The sequence below is a fragment of the Indicator indicator genome, chromosome 20 (assembly GCF_027791375.1).
Source record: "Indicator indicator isolate 239-I01 chromosome 20, UM_Iind_1.1, whole genome shotgun sequence".
NCBI classification, from domain to species: Eukaryota; Metazoa; Chordata; class Aves; order Piciformes; family Indicatoridae; genus Indicator; species Indicator indicator.
Window position 1 is genome coordinate 11,487,741 of NC_072029.1, and position 17,009 is coordinate 11,504,749.

General features: G+C 53.0%; 2 protein-coding genes across 2 annotated transcripts; both read left to right on the forward strand.

The window, feature by feature from the left end:
• Nucleotides 1–533: 533 nt before the first annotated feature.
• On the forward strand, nucleotides 534–1,527 carry LOC128973624 (histone H2B). Its single transcript, XM_054389965.1, has 2 exons — nucleotides 534–632; nucleotides 1,291–1,527. Exons 1-2 carry the CDS (start codon nucleotides 534–536, stop codon nucleotides 1,525–1,527), a joined length of 336 nt encoding a protein of 111 aa, XP_054245940.1.
• A 6,487-nt stretch (nucleotides 1,528–8,014) lies between these two features.
• Nucleotides 8,015–15,496, forward strand: ASB10 (ankyrin repeat and SOCS box containing 10). The gene is made up of 5 exons (XM_054390189.1): nucleotides 8,015–8,327; nucleotides 12,417–12,684; nucleotides 13,201–13,705; nucleotides 14,960–15,073; nucleotides 15,311–15,496. The coding sequence occupies exons 1-5, from the start codon at nucleotides 8,015–8,017 to the stop codon at nucleotides 15,494–15,496; spliced, it is 1,386 nt and encodes a 461-aa protein (XP_054246164.1).
• The last annotated feature ends 1,513 nt before the right edge of the window (nucleotides 15,497–17,009 follow it).

Genomic DNA, 17,009 nt, shown 5'->3' on the forward strand with positions numbered 1-17,009 from the left:
TGAGATGGCAGGAAGAATGCTGGCTCTTGGGATGTTCGCAGAGCTGCTGGTCAGTCAGTAGACCAATGTTCTCTCTGCTGGGTTTCTGCTGACTGCATTATGTTCCATAGCACAGAAATGGTGCCACTCACTTGATTCTGGAAGCAACACTTTGAGTACTCTGATTTACACCCTTCCCCCAAAGCCACAACCCTCCTTTTATCAAAACCCTGGCTGGACCTGGGAACAGCTCTTCCCTGGCACTTCTGCCCCATGGGAATGAGACTCTACTGCTCCTGCTCACCTTTCTGCCCATGTTACCCTCAAGCATTTTCTCAGGTCTGAAAGTTTACTTGAACCAGTCTCTTTCAAGTTCCTCTCAGACCACCTGCCCTTCACATAGTGCAAAGTGCAATCGTCAGTCACAGATGTGTGTCTGTCCTGCTTCTTGGGGCTGCATCTGAAGCAGGTGAGGTACTGCTGCAGGTGCTATATAAGCATGGTACCAAGTAGCTGCTCTGTTGGAGGTTGAGATGAGTGCAGGAGCTGGGAAGATGCATAGTCATTCTCCCACTTCTGAGGACAAGAAGGCTAAGAGGAAGCCTAAGAGAAATGAAACGTATTCAGTCTACATCTACAAAGTACTGAAGCAGGTAAGTGCATGTTTCTTTTCTGATAGAAACTGCTTCATGTGTAAAGTTATTTCAGCCCACTGCATGTTAACCTTGTAAAGAGATAGGAAAATTTGCTCTTCAGGGAGATGAAAAAAGAAGAGTGGGGGTGGGAGAGACTCAGCTGAGTCTTGAAAACGTGTGTGTGTATTTGGGGCAGGAAGTGAGAGATGTATCCAGATCTTAGACAGTATTGTTAAGAGAACAAGGTCCAGTGCATGGTTCTGCCTAAATTGAGTAGAAGTTAGCATGGCAAGAGCAGCTGCTCTTGGCCCTGTGTGTATTAAAATCCTTCTGGTAACTTCTGTCGGGGAGATGAGAAAAAGTTTTGAGAGGTGTCCATGAGTTGTGCAGGCCTCAGCTGTCTGCATGAGCCTGTAGGCAGGGCTTGGAGCACATGAGTGTTTCCACCCTTTATGGGCTTTATTCTCCATAGGGGACCGTGCCCAGGTTCCTGCCAGCGTAATCACAAAGCTACTGCAGCATCGTGGTGCCTCTCTTCAGTGGCAAGAAGCTTGAGACCCTCAGGATGGCCACTGTGTGTCCCTTTGGGGTTAGAGTCCCTGCCCGGGGTGGGAAGGGGTACTGATCTCCCCAGGATGATGAGTGTCTGAGATGGTGCTTGGTTACCACCTGGCAGGTCCACCCGGACATCGGCATCTCCTCTAAGGCCATGAGCATCATGAACTCCTTTGTCAATGACATCTTCGAGCGCCTGGCCTCGGAGGCCTCTCGCCTGGCCCACTACAACCAGCGCTCCACCATCTCCAGCCGGGAGGTGCAGACGGCAGTGAGGCTGCTGCTGCCTGGCGCGCTGGCCAAGCACGCTGTGTCCGAGGGCACCAAGGCCGTCACCAAGTATACCAGCAGCAAGTGACCAGCCTGCGCCGGCCGGGCCTCACTAACACCCTGCTGTCTGTACCGACTAGGTTCTAATAAAGCCCCAGTGCACCGACCGGGCCCGGCTTGTCATGGCGCCGCGGGATGGGGCGGGGCGCGGTTGCCCTGGCGACCGGCGCGGGACCGAGTCCTGCCCGCAGCGCCGGGGTCCTGTGTCCGAGACCGGGGCCCGCTGGGGGGGCTTGAGGGTGCCGGCCCGGAGCGGCCAGCCGGCGGCTGCTGCTGAGTCCAGGACTCAGGTTTGTCCCAGTGGGCGCCGGGGAGCGCCCCTCAATCGAGCCCCGCTCTGGTGGGCTGGGCACAGCGCGCCGAGCCGACACCTCCTCCCCGCCCTGCCCCGAGTGGCCGCCTCCAGCCTACGTTGGAGAGCCGGGGCAGGAAGTGAGAGGAGGGTCCCGCCCCGGTGCTGCCAGTTCTCTCCCGCTCGTTCAGCCGGAGCGGCCGCCGCTGCTGCCCGGGGAAAGGCTCGGGAATGCCGGCGGTGTGTGCAGGGGCCCGGCCGGGTGGGGAGCTTCCGTCACTGGGAGGAAGCTTGGCTTGCAAGGCTGGGTGCTCCTGGGGGAAAAGCGAGGGGTCCGGACTCGAGGTTCCAGGAACCGAGGCGTGCTCCGGGCATGCTGCCCACTGCCTCCAGAACTGCAGCCCAGAGTCTGCCCCCACCAGGGGTGTGCTGGATGCCATAACCGAGAAAGAGAGAGCGCTGAGCGTGAGGCTGCCCCAGCTTGTCACCGAGCTGTGGCTGCATTGCCTTTTAGGTGCTCTCCTGAGGAGGTTGTGGGGAGCACAAGCTGGGCACAACCTGGGGAGGTTGCTGTGGCTCCTCTACATCCTGCACTTTTCCAGTATGACCTCTGCAGCTCTGAGATGTCCATAGTCTTGCTCCTTCACAGTGAGTAAAGGTGGATGAGCCACTGGACTTGGAAGCTGGCTGCTAATAAGGTCTTGTCCTCAGAATAAGCATAAGCAGATGGAAAACTTTTGTGTTAATAATGTCACACTTCAGAGGAGAAAAAGTGTAAGTAAAGTTTTCTGTCAAATGAGTATCAAGAAGGCAGGATCAAGAGAAAAAGTGGTTTAAAAACTTTTCAGATGTTTATGGAATTATGACCTGCTGATGAAAGGAGCTCAAAGTTGAAGTGAAACTCGAGTCTGGTTCAGAGAAAGCTGCGCCTGGTGTGTTGGAGGCTAGAGTAACAAAAGTGTAGCTGACAGAGTAACTGGGAAAACGCTGACTCTAGGCATGAAGCAGGTTAAAAGCATCTGTAGGTAGCAGAGAAATTATTACAAGGTTCTACATAAAAAGAACAAGAGAAGTTCTTGGAATGACAAAGTATGCAAGAAGCATAAAAATACCATCTGTTTCTGATGAACTTTTTCCTGTTTGATTAAAGTTTAAAACAGAAATAAACTACTTTCTTGTTCATTTGTAGGTGGGGAAAAAATCTGGTGAATAGCAGCTAGATGGGACAGCTGCTTCCAGGCTGGTATGGCCATAACTTTTACCTGGGGTTTGAAAAAATGGGCTAGTAGTGGTGGTGAATAAAGGATCAGGGAGGAAATGTTTCACTCTGGGAAAGAAGGGCATCATTGTTAGTGTGGGTCAGTTAGCCTAGAATTAATTGCAGGCCAGATAAAGGAGACTGCCCCAAGACTTGCTTTATAATAAATTAAAGGGTTGGAGTATGAGTAATTGAAGTGATTTAGGTAGAGCATATCTCACTTTATGAAATCACAGGCTTGATTGATAATGGCACAGATTTGTCACATAAGTTTTAGAAAGATTCCTCTTGGCTTTAATTGCTGAATGTCAGCTGTGGAGCACCTAATGGCAGGTTGGTTTTTCTGAGCTATCTAGTTCTCAGCAAGTTATTAATGCATCACAAAATTGAGAGTTTCCATCTTGTGGAGTCCTGCAGGAGCTGGTGTTCAGTCTTAGGCAACTGAAGAAGCAAAGCCTTCTGTTAGCTGCTTGCAAATAAATGTATAAAACCACAGATCATGTCCTCAGTCTCTGCATTGTAAATTGTGAGGTAGTTTGAGCCACTGCTGCCTGTGTTGTGACTGGAGAAACAGCTGCTGTGGGAAAACAACCAGATACAACTAGGACCAGAGACTGTGGGGCATGCTTGTGGAAAACGAGGGCAACTCCGGGAACGTCCAGCCAAAGAGCAGGATCGTGTGCGGGCTGCCGTTGGTGTCTGGAAGGTGAGCAGCCCATCTCCTTGCACGGTCTGTTCTGTTGCTCGCCAGGCCAGCGTCTGTGTGCGCTTCCCTTTTCAGCAGCACTCCCGTTGCCCTGCGGTCGTGCTTTTAGCGGGACAGAGTGCTGCTAGATAGCTTGGAACTGCAGTTCTGCTGCTGCCCTGGAGGTGGTTCTCTCCAACTACCCGATGATGCACATGTTCGTGCTGCATGGGCAGGAGCCCGCTGCTGCCAAGCTCCGAGCAGGCTGCTTGCGGACCTGCAGCTTGCCTCTGTGCCACCTGGGCTCTCTTAGCAGGCAACTGACTGGCTGTGTGGGTAAGGTGCTGATGTGTGGTGAGACGAGAACCTATCTCCTGGAGGTGTCTGGTCGAGCATCTGGCACTGGGTGAACCCAAGGAGTAAGGCTTTAGTGGTGCAGGTGCTTGGCTCTCCAATACTGCAATTTGTGCATCCTGCTTTGTGTCTCTTCCTCCCCACCCTTCTCTTTTCCCTCTCTAAAGGCTGGATGGCGGGAGCTGGTGATTGCCCCCATATCCCTCTCACTGGATCCATGCATTTCCTCAGACCTGGAAGGGCAGCCTGCAGCACAGATGTGCCAGGTGGGAGAGGCAGGAGGATCTGGTTGCTCTTGGAGTGGTGAGTTCTGCACTGAACCTGCCCAGGTTTTCTTGTTTCCCACATGAGCATTGGTTCATTTTTTCACTGTGCAGGGGTCATACTGCTTGTTTCCCCAGATTCCATTCCTGTGAAGCTGCCCTGACACCTGTGCAGAATGTCACACAGGGTCACTCTGCACGCTTAGCAAAGATCAGCTTTTGTAAGCATGCTTCACAGCTCAGCTTCTGCTAGGCTGAACTTGTGACTCCATGTCCTGCTTGTACTGGAATGCCCTAGTGGATGAGGGGAGATGCAGATAAAGTTGCCTATAGGAGGTTGAGGAAGACTGTCACCTGAGGAGGTGGAGTTGTCGCAAGAAACTGCACTGCAAGAATAACCCAGAAGTTCTCAGGTTACAGTAGAAAGCAGACTTTAGCTCCGGGCCTGTGTAGGCATTGTCAGTGTCTTGGGACTGCCTTGGTCTGTGAGAGTTTGCCTTTGGCCAGGTTTGTCTGCATCCTTGCAAGTCTCCAGCAAGTTCTTGGACCTATTGCATGTCCCCAGCACCATGTCTGTCTGCCCGATGTGTTCTTACCAACCTTTTTTGGGTTTTTGGTTGGTTGGTTTTTTAGCCTTGGTCAACTCTCCATATTCCTCAAAAAGAACACTATGGTGTGCCAAACCAAACCAAGGTGTTCATAAAAATATTAGTAGTGCTGTGTTCTGTTCTCCCTTTTGTAAGAGAACAGTGACTTGAGAATGTGCTCTCTTCTCTCACAGGGTGAGGGGCCATGAGGCAGAGCATCTTTCTGGTGTGTGGGGAGTGGGCCAGGTTGGAGGGGAGGGAGGTTTCTGGACAGTGTGTACAGTGTGTACACCTGTATGCATTTCTCCTCCTGTGGTGTTGTCCCTTGGCAGCAGTGCTGCCAGGTGGCTGCTCTGGTGCATCATTAGACACTGTTCCAAATGGCACATACAGGAATGGTTCAGCACTCAGAGGAAAATGAGCTGGTGATGGATAGTTCTGGTGATGCCAAAGCTGTTAAAATATGAACGTCTGAAGTGCAGCCAGGGTTCCAGCAAAGGACTCTCAAGCTTCTGTGCTCAGCTGATGGTGTGAGGGGATAGTGCTGGTCTAATGTCACTTCCTGTGCCTGGTGTGGTCTGAGGTAGGCTACTGTCTGCGTAATGGTAACTGAGTCCCATGATAACTTGTGGTGGGCTGGAATCTCTGCCTGGAGAAGGGGAGATGAGTGATGATCAACGGTCAGACAGATGTTTCCTCATGAGCACATGCTGTTGTGTGAGGGTCTCTTATCCCTGATGCTGCCAGCACTGTAGTGGGACTGAGGGTCTGTGGAATCCTTGGAGCTGTGTCTGCATCTATGTTCTCCCCAGTAAGGACTGCTGCAAATACTTTGTTTTCTTGTTTGCTCTCTTTCTTTGTACTCTGTTCACTTTGGAGTCTTGGATATAGTCAACAATAAAGCTGCTTCATTCATCTCCCCTGCTCAGGACTGGGCATGTATTCAGAAGTTAATTGTATGAAAAACTAAATTTTATTTGATATCCATAATTTCCAGGGAGTAGAAGGCATCCTTTTTCTAATGTGCTTTCCTGCTGCCTGGCACAGAGGGAGACTGGAAGACCTGATGAGGTGCTTGATATTATTGAGCTGCAGCGTGGGACTGTCAGAGCCCCAGGGACTGACTTGTGATGCTTCTGGTTCTGAGAAGCTTGGGAGAGGGCAGAGTGGCTTTTAGCAGTCCTGAGGACAGGAGTGGGACAGGACAAAAAGTGTGTTCTCACAGAAGTAAAGTCTGCAGGGCGGGGCTCAGGGCAGTTACCTGGTGCTGCCCTGCATGGCTTCCAGGTGGGAAGAGGATGCTTGCGGGTGGCCCCTGCAGGGTGTGGGGCTGGGACAGAGGCTGACACGGGCAGAGTGTCCCCATGAGCAATGGCTGCTGCAGGCCACACGCCGTTTTCCCATTAGCGAGTGTTTAGTTCAGCGTTTTAAATAATTGTGTCCTCGGAATGATATTTAAAATCCATTTGGGAGGCAATGAGGCGGGAAAGTGCCTGTGCCATTGTGATGACGCTGCGCGGGCCGCGCCACACATGCATATTACAAACTCGTTACAGGCTCGTTTACACGCACGCTGCTCACTCCCCACACAACCTCTCTCTGATGCTCCTAATGTTTCTTCCCCACCATGGCTGCTTCTGCTTGGCACTAGGGAGAAATCTACTTGATAAAGCAGGCCTAGTGTCATCTGCAGCAAGAGGAGCAGGGACCACAGTCACAAGGGCTGGGTGCTGGCCTTGGCATGGGGCATTCTTGGTGATGAGACTGTCTCTGGTGTCCTGTCCTTCACTTGTTCTCCATGTTCAGTTAGAGCAGTGCTCACTTTCTGCAAGCCATTGCACTTGCCCCGTTGCAGGCTCCAGCCCCTGCAGCCCCAAGACTTTCAGCTGCCATGCTCCATGCACAGCTGAGAGAAGAGCTGCAGCATTAGTGCCAGGTGACGCTGAGTGCTAGCATGGGCTCTTGAATGGTCGCAGGAAACTGCTTAAGCTGAAAGGAGCAGGCATGAAAAAGCAGATGGAGCAGCTTCAGCAGTGGATCCTTGAGTGCTGGTCAATGGCTGAATGGGAGGGTGGCCTTGTTGTTGTCATCCCTCTGTGCCCATTCCTCTGACTGCTGCATGGCCACCCTCTACTGTCCTCCCAGCTTATACAAAATAGAAATCCTATGTGATAGCACAAGGCTCCTGGTACCACTTTGTCCTTGTCATGTCGGCCTTGGTGGCATGAGCAGTATTCAGTCTTATGCCCTTGTCCTTTTTCCCTTCTGATCATGTTCAGCCTCCTAGCTGTGGTTTTGCTTGTTGCCATCTTGTGACCAGTTAGTGAGGTGAGGATCAAGCCCCCAGGTTAATTGCACACTGACATCTCTGTCCCTTCCACAGTGACCTCGCTGGCTGCTCTCCTAGGCAGGAAATATGTGGCTCTAGCATGCTTCACTCAGAAAACACTGCTGAGCAGGTCTGGAGGCAGGAGCAAAGCTGGAGTAGGAGCAAAGGCTGTCCAATCAGAGGAGGAAAGGCAGGATATAAAACACGAGGCCTGTCTGTGGCTGAGGCAACAAACATTCTCAGGTTGCAGAATTCTCCCCATCTCACTGCAGGTGACTCAATCTGCAGTGTTTGGGAAACATGGTGCGAGGGCCTCTGCTCTCAGTCCCTTGCAATTTCTGACACCACTTCTGCTGCAGGCCAGCCTGTGACTGCCCCTGACAAACCCATCTGTTTCTTTCCATGTGGGAGCACAGTGCAGAACAGAGGCTTTGCATAGCAAACAAACAAGCAAGCACATGGAGAGTGTTCCAAGCTTGGTTGCCTGCTCTCCCTCTCCTGTATCTAATCTGTGCTAGTGATTGCAACCAGCAGCTGCAAATGAGCTCTTGGGAGGAGAGGAGGTGGTGGAGGGGAGCTTCCAAGCAGGACTATTTATACTGGGTGAGTCAGGACTGTGTCTGAGCCAGGCACTGGGGAGCTGGAACCCAGGAGCAGCTAGCAAAGGACATACCCTTGGATAGGAGGCTCTGGCCTGCAGCAGCTTGTTTACTGCAAGGATCAGCCTTGTCCTGGTTGTCCCTTGTGATGGACTGCTCCTTCCCCTTCAGTCCTGCCACACGGCGCTCACTGCAGCTGGACGAGGAGCAGGGGGATCACTGGAAGCGCTCTCAGCGTGTGAGGCCCTGGTGCCACCGTGGTGGGCACAGCTTGAGCAGTGTGGGCCAGGGATGCCAGGACAGCCGCTTGGAGCCACTGGAGTGTCGGGACCTGCTGGTCCAGAATGCACTCTTCACTGGGGACCTGGAGATGGTGCAGAAGTTCTTCCCCAAGAATGCAGCCATCAACCTCGTCATTGAGGCCAGGGGCGAGGAGCTGCGCTGGACTTGCAGGAAGCTCGGTACGTGTGCAGTGCTGGGACATGGAGGGGCAGAAAGTGCCCAAGATGGGGACCAGAGAAAGAGCATCTGAGAAGTGTTGAGAGGAACCCCCAGGGTAATGGAAGAGGGGTTTGGGAAGAAAGGCTTTTGGATGAGGCAAGCATTTTCCAGTGATGTAGAACAAATGGTATCAGGCTCATTGAAGGTGGTCAGAGGCAGATCTACTTGAAAGTGTGGTGATAACAGGGCCCTTGGAAGGGCTACTGGAGAGCAACATCAGGACTATCGTGTAGGAGGTTGCTGGAATAGATGTGAAATGTGTGAGATAGAGGGAGTGCTTGGCTGAGAAGGCATCAGGTGGTGTAAGACATTCTGCCCATGTCTTAAGTTGTGTCTGTTACTCTAGGTCATTAGAAACTAAAGGCTGTGACATCCTTTGGGAACAGCAGAGAGGTCTCAGCTGTGTCCTTTGGGCAGACCATAACCCATGCTCTGAGGAAGAGGCATGGTTGTGCCTCAGTCTTGTAAGCAGATGCTTGGGGACCAAGCCACAGTTGCTCCATACCTACCTGCTGCTGTGGTGAAATCCAGGTGTGACTCAGCCATTGCAATCCTTACTCTAAATACCAGCTTTGAGAAGCTTCAGGGCAGTTGATGTGGAAGGGCTAACAGTGATCAGCTAGAGAGGGGCCTTTGCTCTACAGTGTTTGTGCCCTGTAAGCTCTTCTGTGAGATGGATTGGGCAAGGGAAGCAAGGATATAGTTTACCAGAGAGATGGTGGAAGCAAGCTGTACTCCCATCTGTATGCCTTGCTGTACCTTGTCCCATCCTGTGGGTACTCATGTGCTTCCACTCTGGGCTTTTTTGCTTCCCTTCTCATCAGTGTCATCTCTCAGCTTTTCAGTCGCATCACAGCTAATGTGTTCCAGGGAGAGGTGTGCTCAGAGGCTGGGAAGTGCCCTTGTCTGTTAATATGGTGAAGGCTCCCAGAACTGAAGATGAGGAGTGTCAGGTGTGGGGGGGCCATAATCCCACTGCTCTTCCACAGAAGATGGGTGGCAAAAGCAACTGTCTGCCAGAATGGAGGAGCTAGTGAAGTGTTGAAGGCCACTTTTCCAGAGATGTGGGTTGTTTCCAAGTTTCCTGGCACGGAACTGTTTACCACATGGATAAAGCTTGGCCATGATAATGTTTTGTGGGGGTCCACTCCAGCAAGAGACAAATGGACAGGGTAGGGTTGTGGGTGGGGAAGATTTACTGAGTTCTGCAACTTGTACAGCCCAGGTTTTCAGTTCTTACAGTCTACTTAGGAATAAAGGCAAAGAAATACGCTGCCAAACTCATGAGGGTACAGAACGAAACCCAAAGCAAGCCTTCACACTACCTGAAGTGTTGGTTATGCCTTTCACTAGCCTGCAGGAATGGTTTCTTAACATTTATCCAGCTGGTGACCTTAGAAGTAGCTTCTGGTGACCCAGTCATTCCCAGGTCATCCCTACTGATATTTTAAGAAGCCCAGAGGAAGCGTAAGTGGTACGGTGTTACTGACACTTGGCTCACGCAGCCTTTGCCTCCCTGGCAATGCCTTTGTGTTTGGGTACCTGTATGTGTCTTTGGGTAAATGGAGGGTCCTGTCAGGTGAGGAAGTCTGCTGGGTGCTTCTCTCTTTTCATCCTTTCACACATGACATTCTAGCTAGACAGGGTGGTGAAGTCTGCTCAGACAGCATGCTGGAGATTCTGGGTAGGGAACCTGGACGCTTATTTTCATTACTGAGAAGGATGAAGTTCCTTGCCTTATGCTCTTCTCTGGTCCCCCAGCTAATTGTAGCTTGATCTGAACAATTCCAAGATACAAAATTAAGCTACTAAACACCACTAGTCTTCTGTGCAGCTTGATATGTTCTTTAGAACATGTGGTCTGAACAAAATGCACACAAAGCTGATGACCTGTGAGCAAAGGGTTCTGTAACCAAAGCAGGGGCAGAGGTGGCTTATACCACCAAGAGGGGACAGGTGAAATACCACTTCAGATGAAAGGACTGCAGTGAGGAACTCCCAGTGAGAGGACTGTGGTGGGAAAGGGAGTGCTAAACCCAGGATTTCTCTGTAAGGGTGAATGTCAAAGAAAAGCAGGAAGGGGTATGAAGGATAATTACCTTCTGTGTCTGTTTCCCATCCTTGTACCTGTTTCTACCTGTCCTTTGGCTTTAAGTTTTGATTAGAAGCTCTCCTGTGGCTTGTTTGAAAACGCAACTGGTGCCAAGGGCTCAGGTGGATCTAGCATGTGTGTGGTGCTGGAGATGTGCAAGGAGGCAGCAGCTGGGCAAAGGCGTGCAGTGGGGGTTTGGGGGAAGCAGTGTTGTGTGGTCTGGGCAGCAGCTGGGTGACATCAGGATAGCTGGACATGAGACCACTTCCCTTTCTGTTTTCTTAGTGGTGTCCTGTCTCCATTTCTACCCTGCTCTGTTGTCCTGCTCTGCTTTGGCGCTCTCCCTTCATAGCCAGGGGCTGCAGAGATACTGCTGCTTGAGAGGAGTGTCCTTAGCAGCCTCTTGGCCCTAACATTTGGTCACAAGGTTTCCCAGAATAGAGAGCTGAGATCTGAGCTGTCCCCAAGCTGGGCCAAGCAGTGGCATGACATCTCCCCTCCCTGTGAGCCTCCCTAGAGTAGGCAGCCTGTCACCAGCCAGAGCACAGGGCACTGGTGTGCTTGCACCCACAGCTCAGAGCCTGGCTGGGGAAGGCAGCAGCAGGTTCTGCACTGGTTTCTGTGGAGGGTTTGGGCCCTGCATCATGGGCAGCATGAAAGGTGGAAGAGACAAGAGTCAGGAGCCCATCTGCACACGGAAAGTGGATGGCCCTGGCCAAGCCTACTGGCAGGCCCTGCTGACTGGGGATCAGGAGATTGTGGATGAAATCCTCAGTGAGCCTCAGAACAACCTGAGTCCCAGTGCTGTGTTTGACACCAGTGACCTGGAGGAGTGGAAGAACTACCGCTTCAACATCCGCGGGCTGAGTACGCAGTGGCACAGCTGAGCAGCACCCCGGAGCCTTCTGCTCCTGCTGCAGGGCACTGCTGCTGCTGGGGCTGAGATGGGAGCTGTGTTATGGAGGGGTGGGGATGTGACTGAGAGCGCTGGGATGTGGTTGGGTTCCCCTGTGCTGCTTTTGCATGTGTCTGGGAGCATGAGGAGCGCCTGGGTACCTGGCCCTTCTAGAAGGGGTAGTGCAAATGCTTGGAACCTGCTTGGGTTCCTACACTGGGCAAAGGAGATTTGAACTCCAGGTGGTTGTCCTTCTGTGATTGTCCCTGTAGCCTGGCTCTGTGTGCCTGCCTGATTCTCTGTGAGTTGTTCTGGGTAAGGAATCGCCACAGCTCTGTGTTAGGTCCTTGAGATGGTTCAGTTTGAACCTGGTCCTGGGAAACACTGTTGATTATGTGCTGCTTCTGTGAGAAAAAGATGAGAGGGATGTTGAGCATGTCATGCAGTCTGGGTCCTGGTCCTCTAGCCCAGCCTGGGTGGGCAGCAAGAGCCACAGTTTAAGGAGCCCTTTGCCTATAACTGCTGCAGGTTCTTTGCCAGCAGACTGCACTTACTCAGCAATAGTTCCAGCTGGGTCAGCATCTTTGAGAGTTGGCAGGTTTCAGCCTCTTGATCTCTCCTAGGCCCTAGATGTCCCATCTCTGCTGAAGTATGCTTGCCCACAGCATGCTCACGGCTTGCCTGAATCTCCTGTGTGTCTGGCAGCCTGGCCAGTACATCTTCACTGTCTAATTCCCTGCATTCATGGTGCTTTCCCTAGGCACTGCGCTGCTCTCAGGCCTGTGCTGAGTGAGGGAGCTGTGGGTGCAGAGTACGTTATGGGGACAGCCCCTGCCCCATGGCTCCTGCTCCTCTGACCTTCCTGCCAGCATGGCTCTGCAACTGAAGAGTCACCCCCAGGGATTTGCTTGGGCAGGGAAGGGACTGGTAGGATAGGGGCAGTGCCTCGAGAGGAACGCTGAGTTTCTGAAGGTGGGACGACGTGCAGCAGGTACCCTAGGACAATGGCAGGTCTGGCTCTGGTGCTCTTTCTACCGGCTCCCTGAGCGCTCTCTCCTGCAGGGCTCTGGTCGCTGAGCTACGAGCAGGAGCTGACCACGCCGCTGCACATCACGGCCAGCCGGGGCTACACCGCCTGCCTGCGGCTGCTGCTCCTCCGCGGCGCTGCCGTCGACTTCGCTCCCGGCGGCCGCACGGCGCTACATGAAGCCTGCAGGGCCGCCCGCGCCGAGTGCCTGCAGCTGCTGCTCGGTTTCGGCGCCGACGCTCAGGCCGTCTCGGAGGATGGATACCAGCCCCTGCACCTCTGCAAAAGTCCAGACTCCATCGAGTGAGTGCTGCCCCGGGGGGCATGAGGGCCTGTCTCCTTCTCCACCCTCACCTTGCGTGGCAGGGATCCCTGCGGGCAGGCTAGTGTGTGCGGTGGCCTTGCTGCCTGTTCCTGGACCAGCATCAGCTCTGAAGTCCAACTGATGGCTGCAAGAATCCAGTCCTCAACTGATGCAGCTGAACTTGGTGCTGCTGTCCAGACAGCAGTGCAGAGCTGATGATGCCCACTACACCGCTCAGGGCCTGTGATGTGCAGGCAGAGCTCCATGGGCATGTGGGAGCAGACTGGGCACGGTGGTACTTTATTGAAAATCTCTGCAAAGGTAGCTGGAGTTAGGGTGACAATTATCTGCTCACCACTCATCCTAGTTTAAAACCACTGCTCCAGGGCATGAGGAGTTTGGGCTTTTGGACTCCTGGGAAAAGCAGAACCCGTAGGAATGTACATACATGGAAGGTGGGAAATAGGATAGGAGCTGGAGAGAAGAACCTGTCACTGAGCTGTCTTGCCCCACAGGTGTGTCCAGCAGCTGCTGCAGCATGGTGCCTGTGTGAACAGCCGCACCGAGGAGGAAGGTGACACAGCGCTGCATATAGCAGCCCGGCATGGCTTAACAGAGCACGTCCGGCTGCTCCTGCGCCACGGGGCAGAGCTGGAGGCAGAGAACCAGGAGGGGCAGACACCGCTGAACGCTGCCTGTGCTCAGCCCCATCAGCCCCAGGACATGGGCCGTTACTACCAGGTCTGCCAGCTGCTGGTAGAGAGCGGTGCCAGCATCAATGCTGCAGACAAGGACCGTCAGCACCCGCTCCACCTGGCCTGCAAGAACTCCAATGCTCAAGTCGTGGAGTTACTGCTGGCTGAGGGTGCAAATGTCAATGTCATGAACTACAGCGGGAACATGGCTCTGCACAATGTCCTGCAAACAGCACCCTACAAGCTGGAGCACCATCCAGAGCTCGTGGTGCAAGCCTTGCTCAACCATGGCGCTGTCCGTGTCTGGCCTGGCTCCCTCCTCAAGGTTTGGGGATCACAGCTCTGCAGGAGTGTGGTGGGAAGAGGGGGCTCTGAATGTCAGGGCCCCAGGCAGAGCAATCCTCTGTCACAGTGGGGTTTGCTTTGTGCCAGTCTGCTTGCTGTCCTGCCCATCTCTGCCCAGGGGCTGAGGAGAGGGAACTGGCTTAGTAATGGGTTCCCTGAAGTTTTCTTCTGGGGTAATTTCTGCTGTAGGACTCTTCTGCTCTGTGGTGTGGACAGTACTTGCTCGGGTTCTGTAATCACTTGCCTAGAAAGTGTTGGGCTTTTTCCTCTTGAGGATGTGTTTCCCCTTTGGGACATATCCTCCCTCCAGCTCATGCTGTCTTGGCAAGACCCCAGCAACGAAAGGGTTAATTTCCTGTCTTAATTCCTGAGCAGTGCAATAATTACCCAGCCCGGAGATCAGCAGATTGCTCTCCCCTTTGGGAAAATACAGGAAAATCAACAATTAACACTAATTAATCTCCTATTAACGCCAGATAATGAGGATCACTAGTACAGCCGGAATAGGCTCTGACAGCTACTGCTGGCCTGGGCCATAGGGAATGGGAGCCAGGAGCTGGGGGCTCTGCCTCTGCATGGCACTGGATGGGTGAGTGGGGTGTGCTCTGCAGTCACACTGACAGTACAGGAGGCACAGCACGAATGGGTTGCTTGCACCTGTACCCGCATGCAAGGCACCAGTGGTGTGCTGCAGAAAGCGTGGGTGACGTCCTCTGGGGCTCTGTGTAGCAGCTAGTGTGGTGGGCACCCATTGCAGGCACAGACAGGGCTGTCTCTGCAGCCCAGTGCTGAATGGGCACCCTGCAGCCCTGAGATCCCCATGTAGCCCTCCAGAGGCATGTCTTGCTGTGGTGTCACTGCTCACAAAGCAGATCCAGTCCTTGCCCCAGAACAGCTCGTGCTCTAACTGGAACAGGAAAGGAGCCAGGCACAAAACAGTGCTGGCAGCAGTGAGGTAGGTGAAGGAGGTCTGCATGCCAGCCATGTATGTTAGTCTCTGCAACTGAGGAGAGGCTGTGGGGACCTAGTTGTGCTGAACACAGCCATGCTGGATGTGGGCTCAGTCACCCTCCTAGCAGGGGCTGTGCTTCGGCAGTTCCCACCGTCAGTGGGTTGGATCCCCTGGGGCAGCATGAGGCCAGGACGTTAGTTCTCTAGGTTTATTGAGGCAGGTTTTCAGGAGGTGGAAGTGGGGCTTGCAGGACCTCACCCAGCCGCTCTCTCCCTGGCACAGGTGCTGCGGCACTGCCATAGCTGCCCGCGTGTCATGGAGGCCCTGATGAACAGCTACGAGCATGTGCGCGTCTCTGAGGACTGGGTGGAAGCGGTGCCAGATGAAGTTGTGCAGGTGAGGGAATGTGTGCTGGCAGCTGAGACACTGCAGCAGGGGCCCAGCAGAGGTTTGGGGCTGAGGAGGGTTTGGGCACAGCAGGGCTGGATGGATTTGCAGGGCACAGGGATGGTGCTGCAGGGGACAGGGAGGATGCACCATAGTGATTAAGATAAAGGGATTCTAGTTCTACTGCTCCCAGTGTGGTATCTTCAGCTTTATCTGTTTCTGGTCCTCTCCCCTCTCTCTTTCTAGAAATACCCACGTTTCTACCAGTCACTGTTCTCCCTGGAGCACAGACCTCGCTCTCTGCAGCACCTGGCTCGCTGCACACTCAGGACCTTCCTGGAGGGCCGTTTGCTTCTGGTCCTTCCTCAGCTGCACCTGCCAAAGGCCTTGCACCAGTTCCTGCTGCTCGGCTTTGAGGATATTCTCTACTAAGGGCTGCAGTTCCAGTCCTGCTGGAACTTCTGTGCAGATGTTTCATCTCTGCTGCTGCAGTCCACATCTCCCCTTCTCCCCCTTTTGCCTTGCACACCTCCTGCCAGTCCACATCAGCTCCCCTAGCCAAACAAGTCGCCATGTCCCTGCCCCAGCTAACTTTGTGCTTGGCCTCCAGCAGCTATTTTGCAGCAATCGGTTTACCCACACCACTCAGGCCAAACTACAGACTCACAAAAGAAAAAACAAAAGAAAAAACAAGATGATGTGGGGGTTAGGGCATTTTGTGAGATAAGAAGCAAACACACTCCTGGATTGCAGGCTTTGTTGTAGAATATAAGTCTCCCCATCCCAAATCTACAAACTCTAACCTGAACCAAGCATCTAGGGTGCTCTGACATTGTTGGGATCCTGTCTTTAGTCAAGTTGTTTACAGTTTGTACCCAAAGGTGTATGGAATAAACCCTGGTCTTTCTTTATACCTGCCAGAGTACAGCTTCTGCCTTACCTTGGAGCCAGTCTTGACAGAGCTTATCCATGTTCCAGGCCTCATGCAGCAGTGTCTGCTCTCTCAGACCTACCCATTCATCCCCTGCTTGGGGGGGACACAGGGAAATGTCTGTTGGGTGTAGTACAAAGACCTCCCAAACACTCCCTGTGCGGGTACAGTCTCAAGTTGTGCCAGGGGAGGTATAGGCTGGATATTATGAGGAAGTTCTTCACAGAGAGAGTGATTGCCCTTTGGAATGGGCTGCCCAGGGAGGTGGTGGATTCACCATCACTGGAGACGTTCAAGAGGAGACTGGATGAGGCACTTAGTGCCATGGTCTGGTTGATTGCTTAGGGCTGGGTGATAGGTTGGACTGGATGATCTTGGAGGTCTCTTCCAACCTGGTTGATTCTATGATTCTATAGTGCCGGGGAATACCTGGCCTTGCAGGTTGGGGCAGAGCAGCCATACTTGTGCCAGGACTGAGGACTTTGACATGTGGCTAGGAGGAAGCACGTCCTGAGAACTCTGATCCCCTGGGCACAAAGCAACCAGCATCTATCAGAGCACAGTGCGGGGCCATGTGCTGCTAGGTGGCACCACACTCTAGCCAAGGGAAAGGCACATATTAGGTCTTGTGATTTCAAGGCATAGTTACAAAGAAATCCAAGCACTAACTATCCTTCAAAGATTTGTTGTAAGCTAACTCTGCTGCTTATGATTCAGTGCCTGAACTGCTGCTGGCTGGCAGAAGGTGCATAAGGGATGCAACGCAGGTCACTCCTCCTGGTGCACTCAGTTAATATCCACATCAACAGCCAAACCCTGGAATGCACAGATCTGAAGGGTGAGAAGTTTGACAGATGCAGTGCTTCTGTCTGGGGACACAGGGTGTAGCTCTGCTCCTTCAGTTCCCACCACCGTACGGAGCTGTACTGTGCTGCTCCAAGTCAGCGAGGCTGAAAGGACAAGGTGAGGTTCCAAGTGCTGTTCCTAAGGTACCACCACTGATGCACCACAACA

What these genes read in the sequence shown, in the direction of transcription:
- LOC128973624 (XM_054389965.1), top strand. Translation starts at nt 534, where the DNA reads ATGCATAGTCATTCTCCCACTTCTGAGGACAAGAAGGCTAAGAGGAAG. An exon ending in TCTACAAAGTACTGAAGCAG is followed by an intron (nt 633 to 1,290) that starts GTAAGTGCATGT and finishes ACCACCTGGCAG; the next exon opens with GTCCACCCGGACATCGGCAT.
- ASB10 (XM_054390189.1), top strand. Translation starts at nt 8,015, where the DNA reads ATGGACTGCTCCTTCCCCTTCAGTCCTGCCACACGGCGCTCACTGCAG. An exon ending in AAAAGTCCAGACTCCATCGA is followed by an intron (nt 12,685 to 13,200) that starts GTGAGTGCTGCC and finishes CTTGCCCCACAG; the next exon opens with GTGTGTCCAGCAGCTGCTGC. An exon ending in GGCCTGGCTCCCTCCTCAAG is followed by an intron (nt 13,706 to 14,959) that starts GTTTGGGGATCA and finishes TCCCTGGCACAG; the next exon opens with GTGCTGCGGCACTGCCATAG.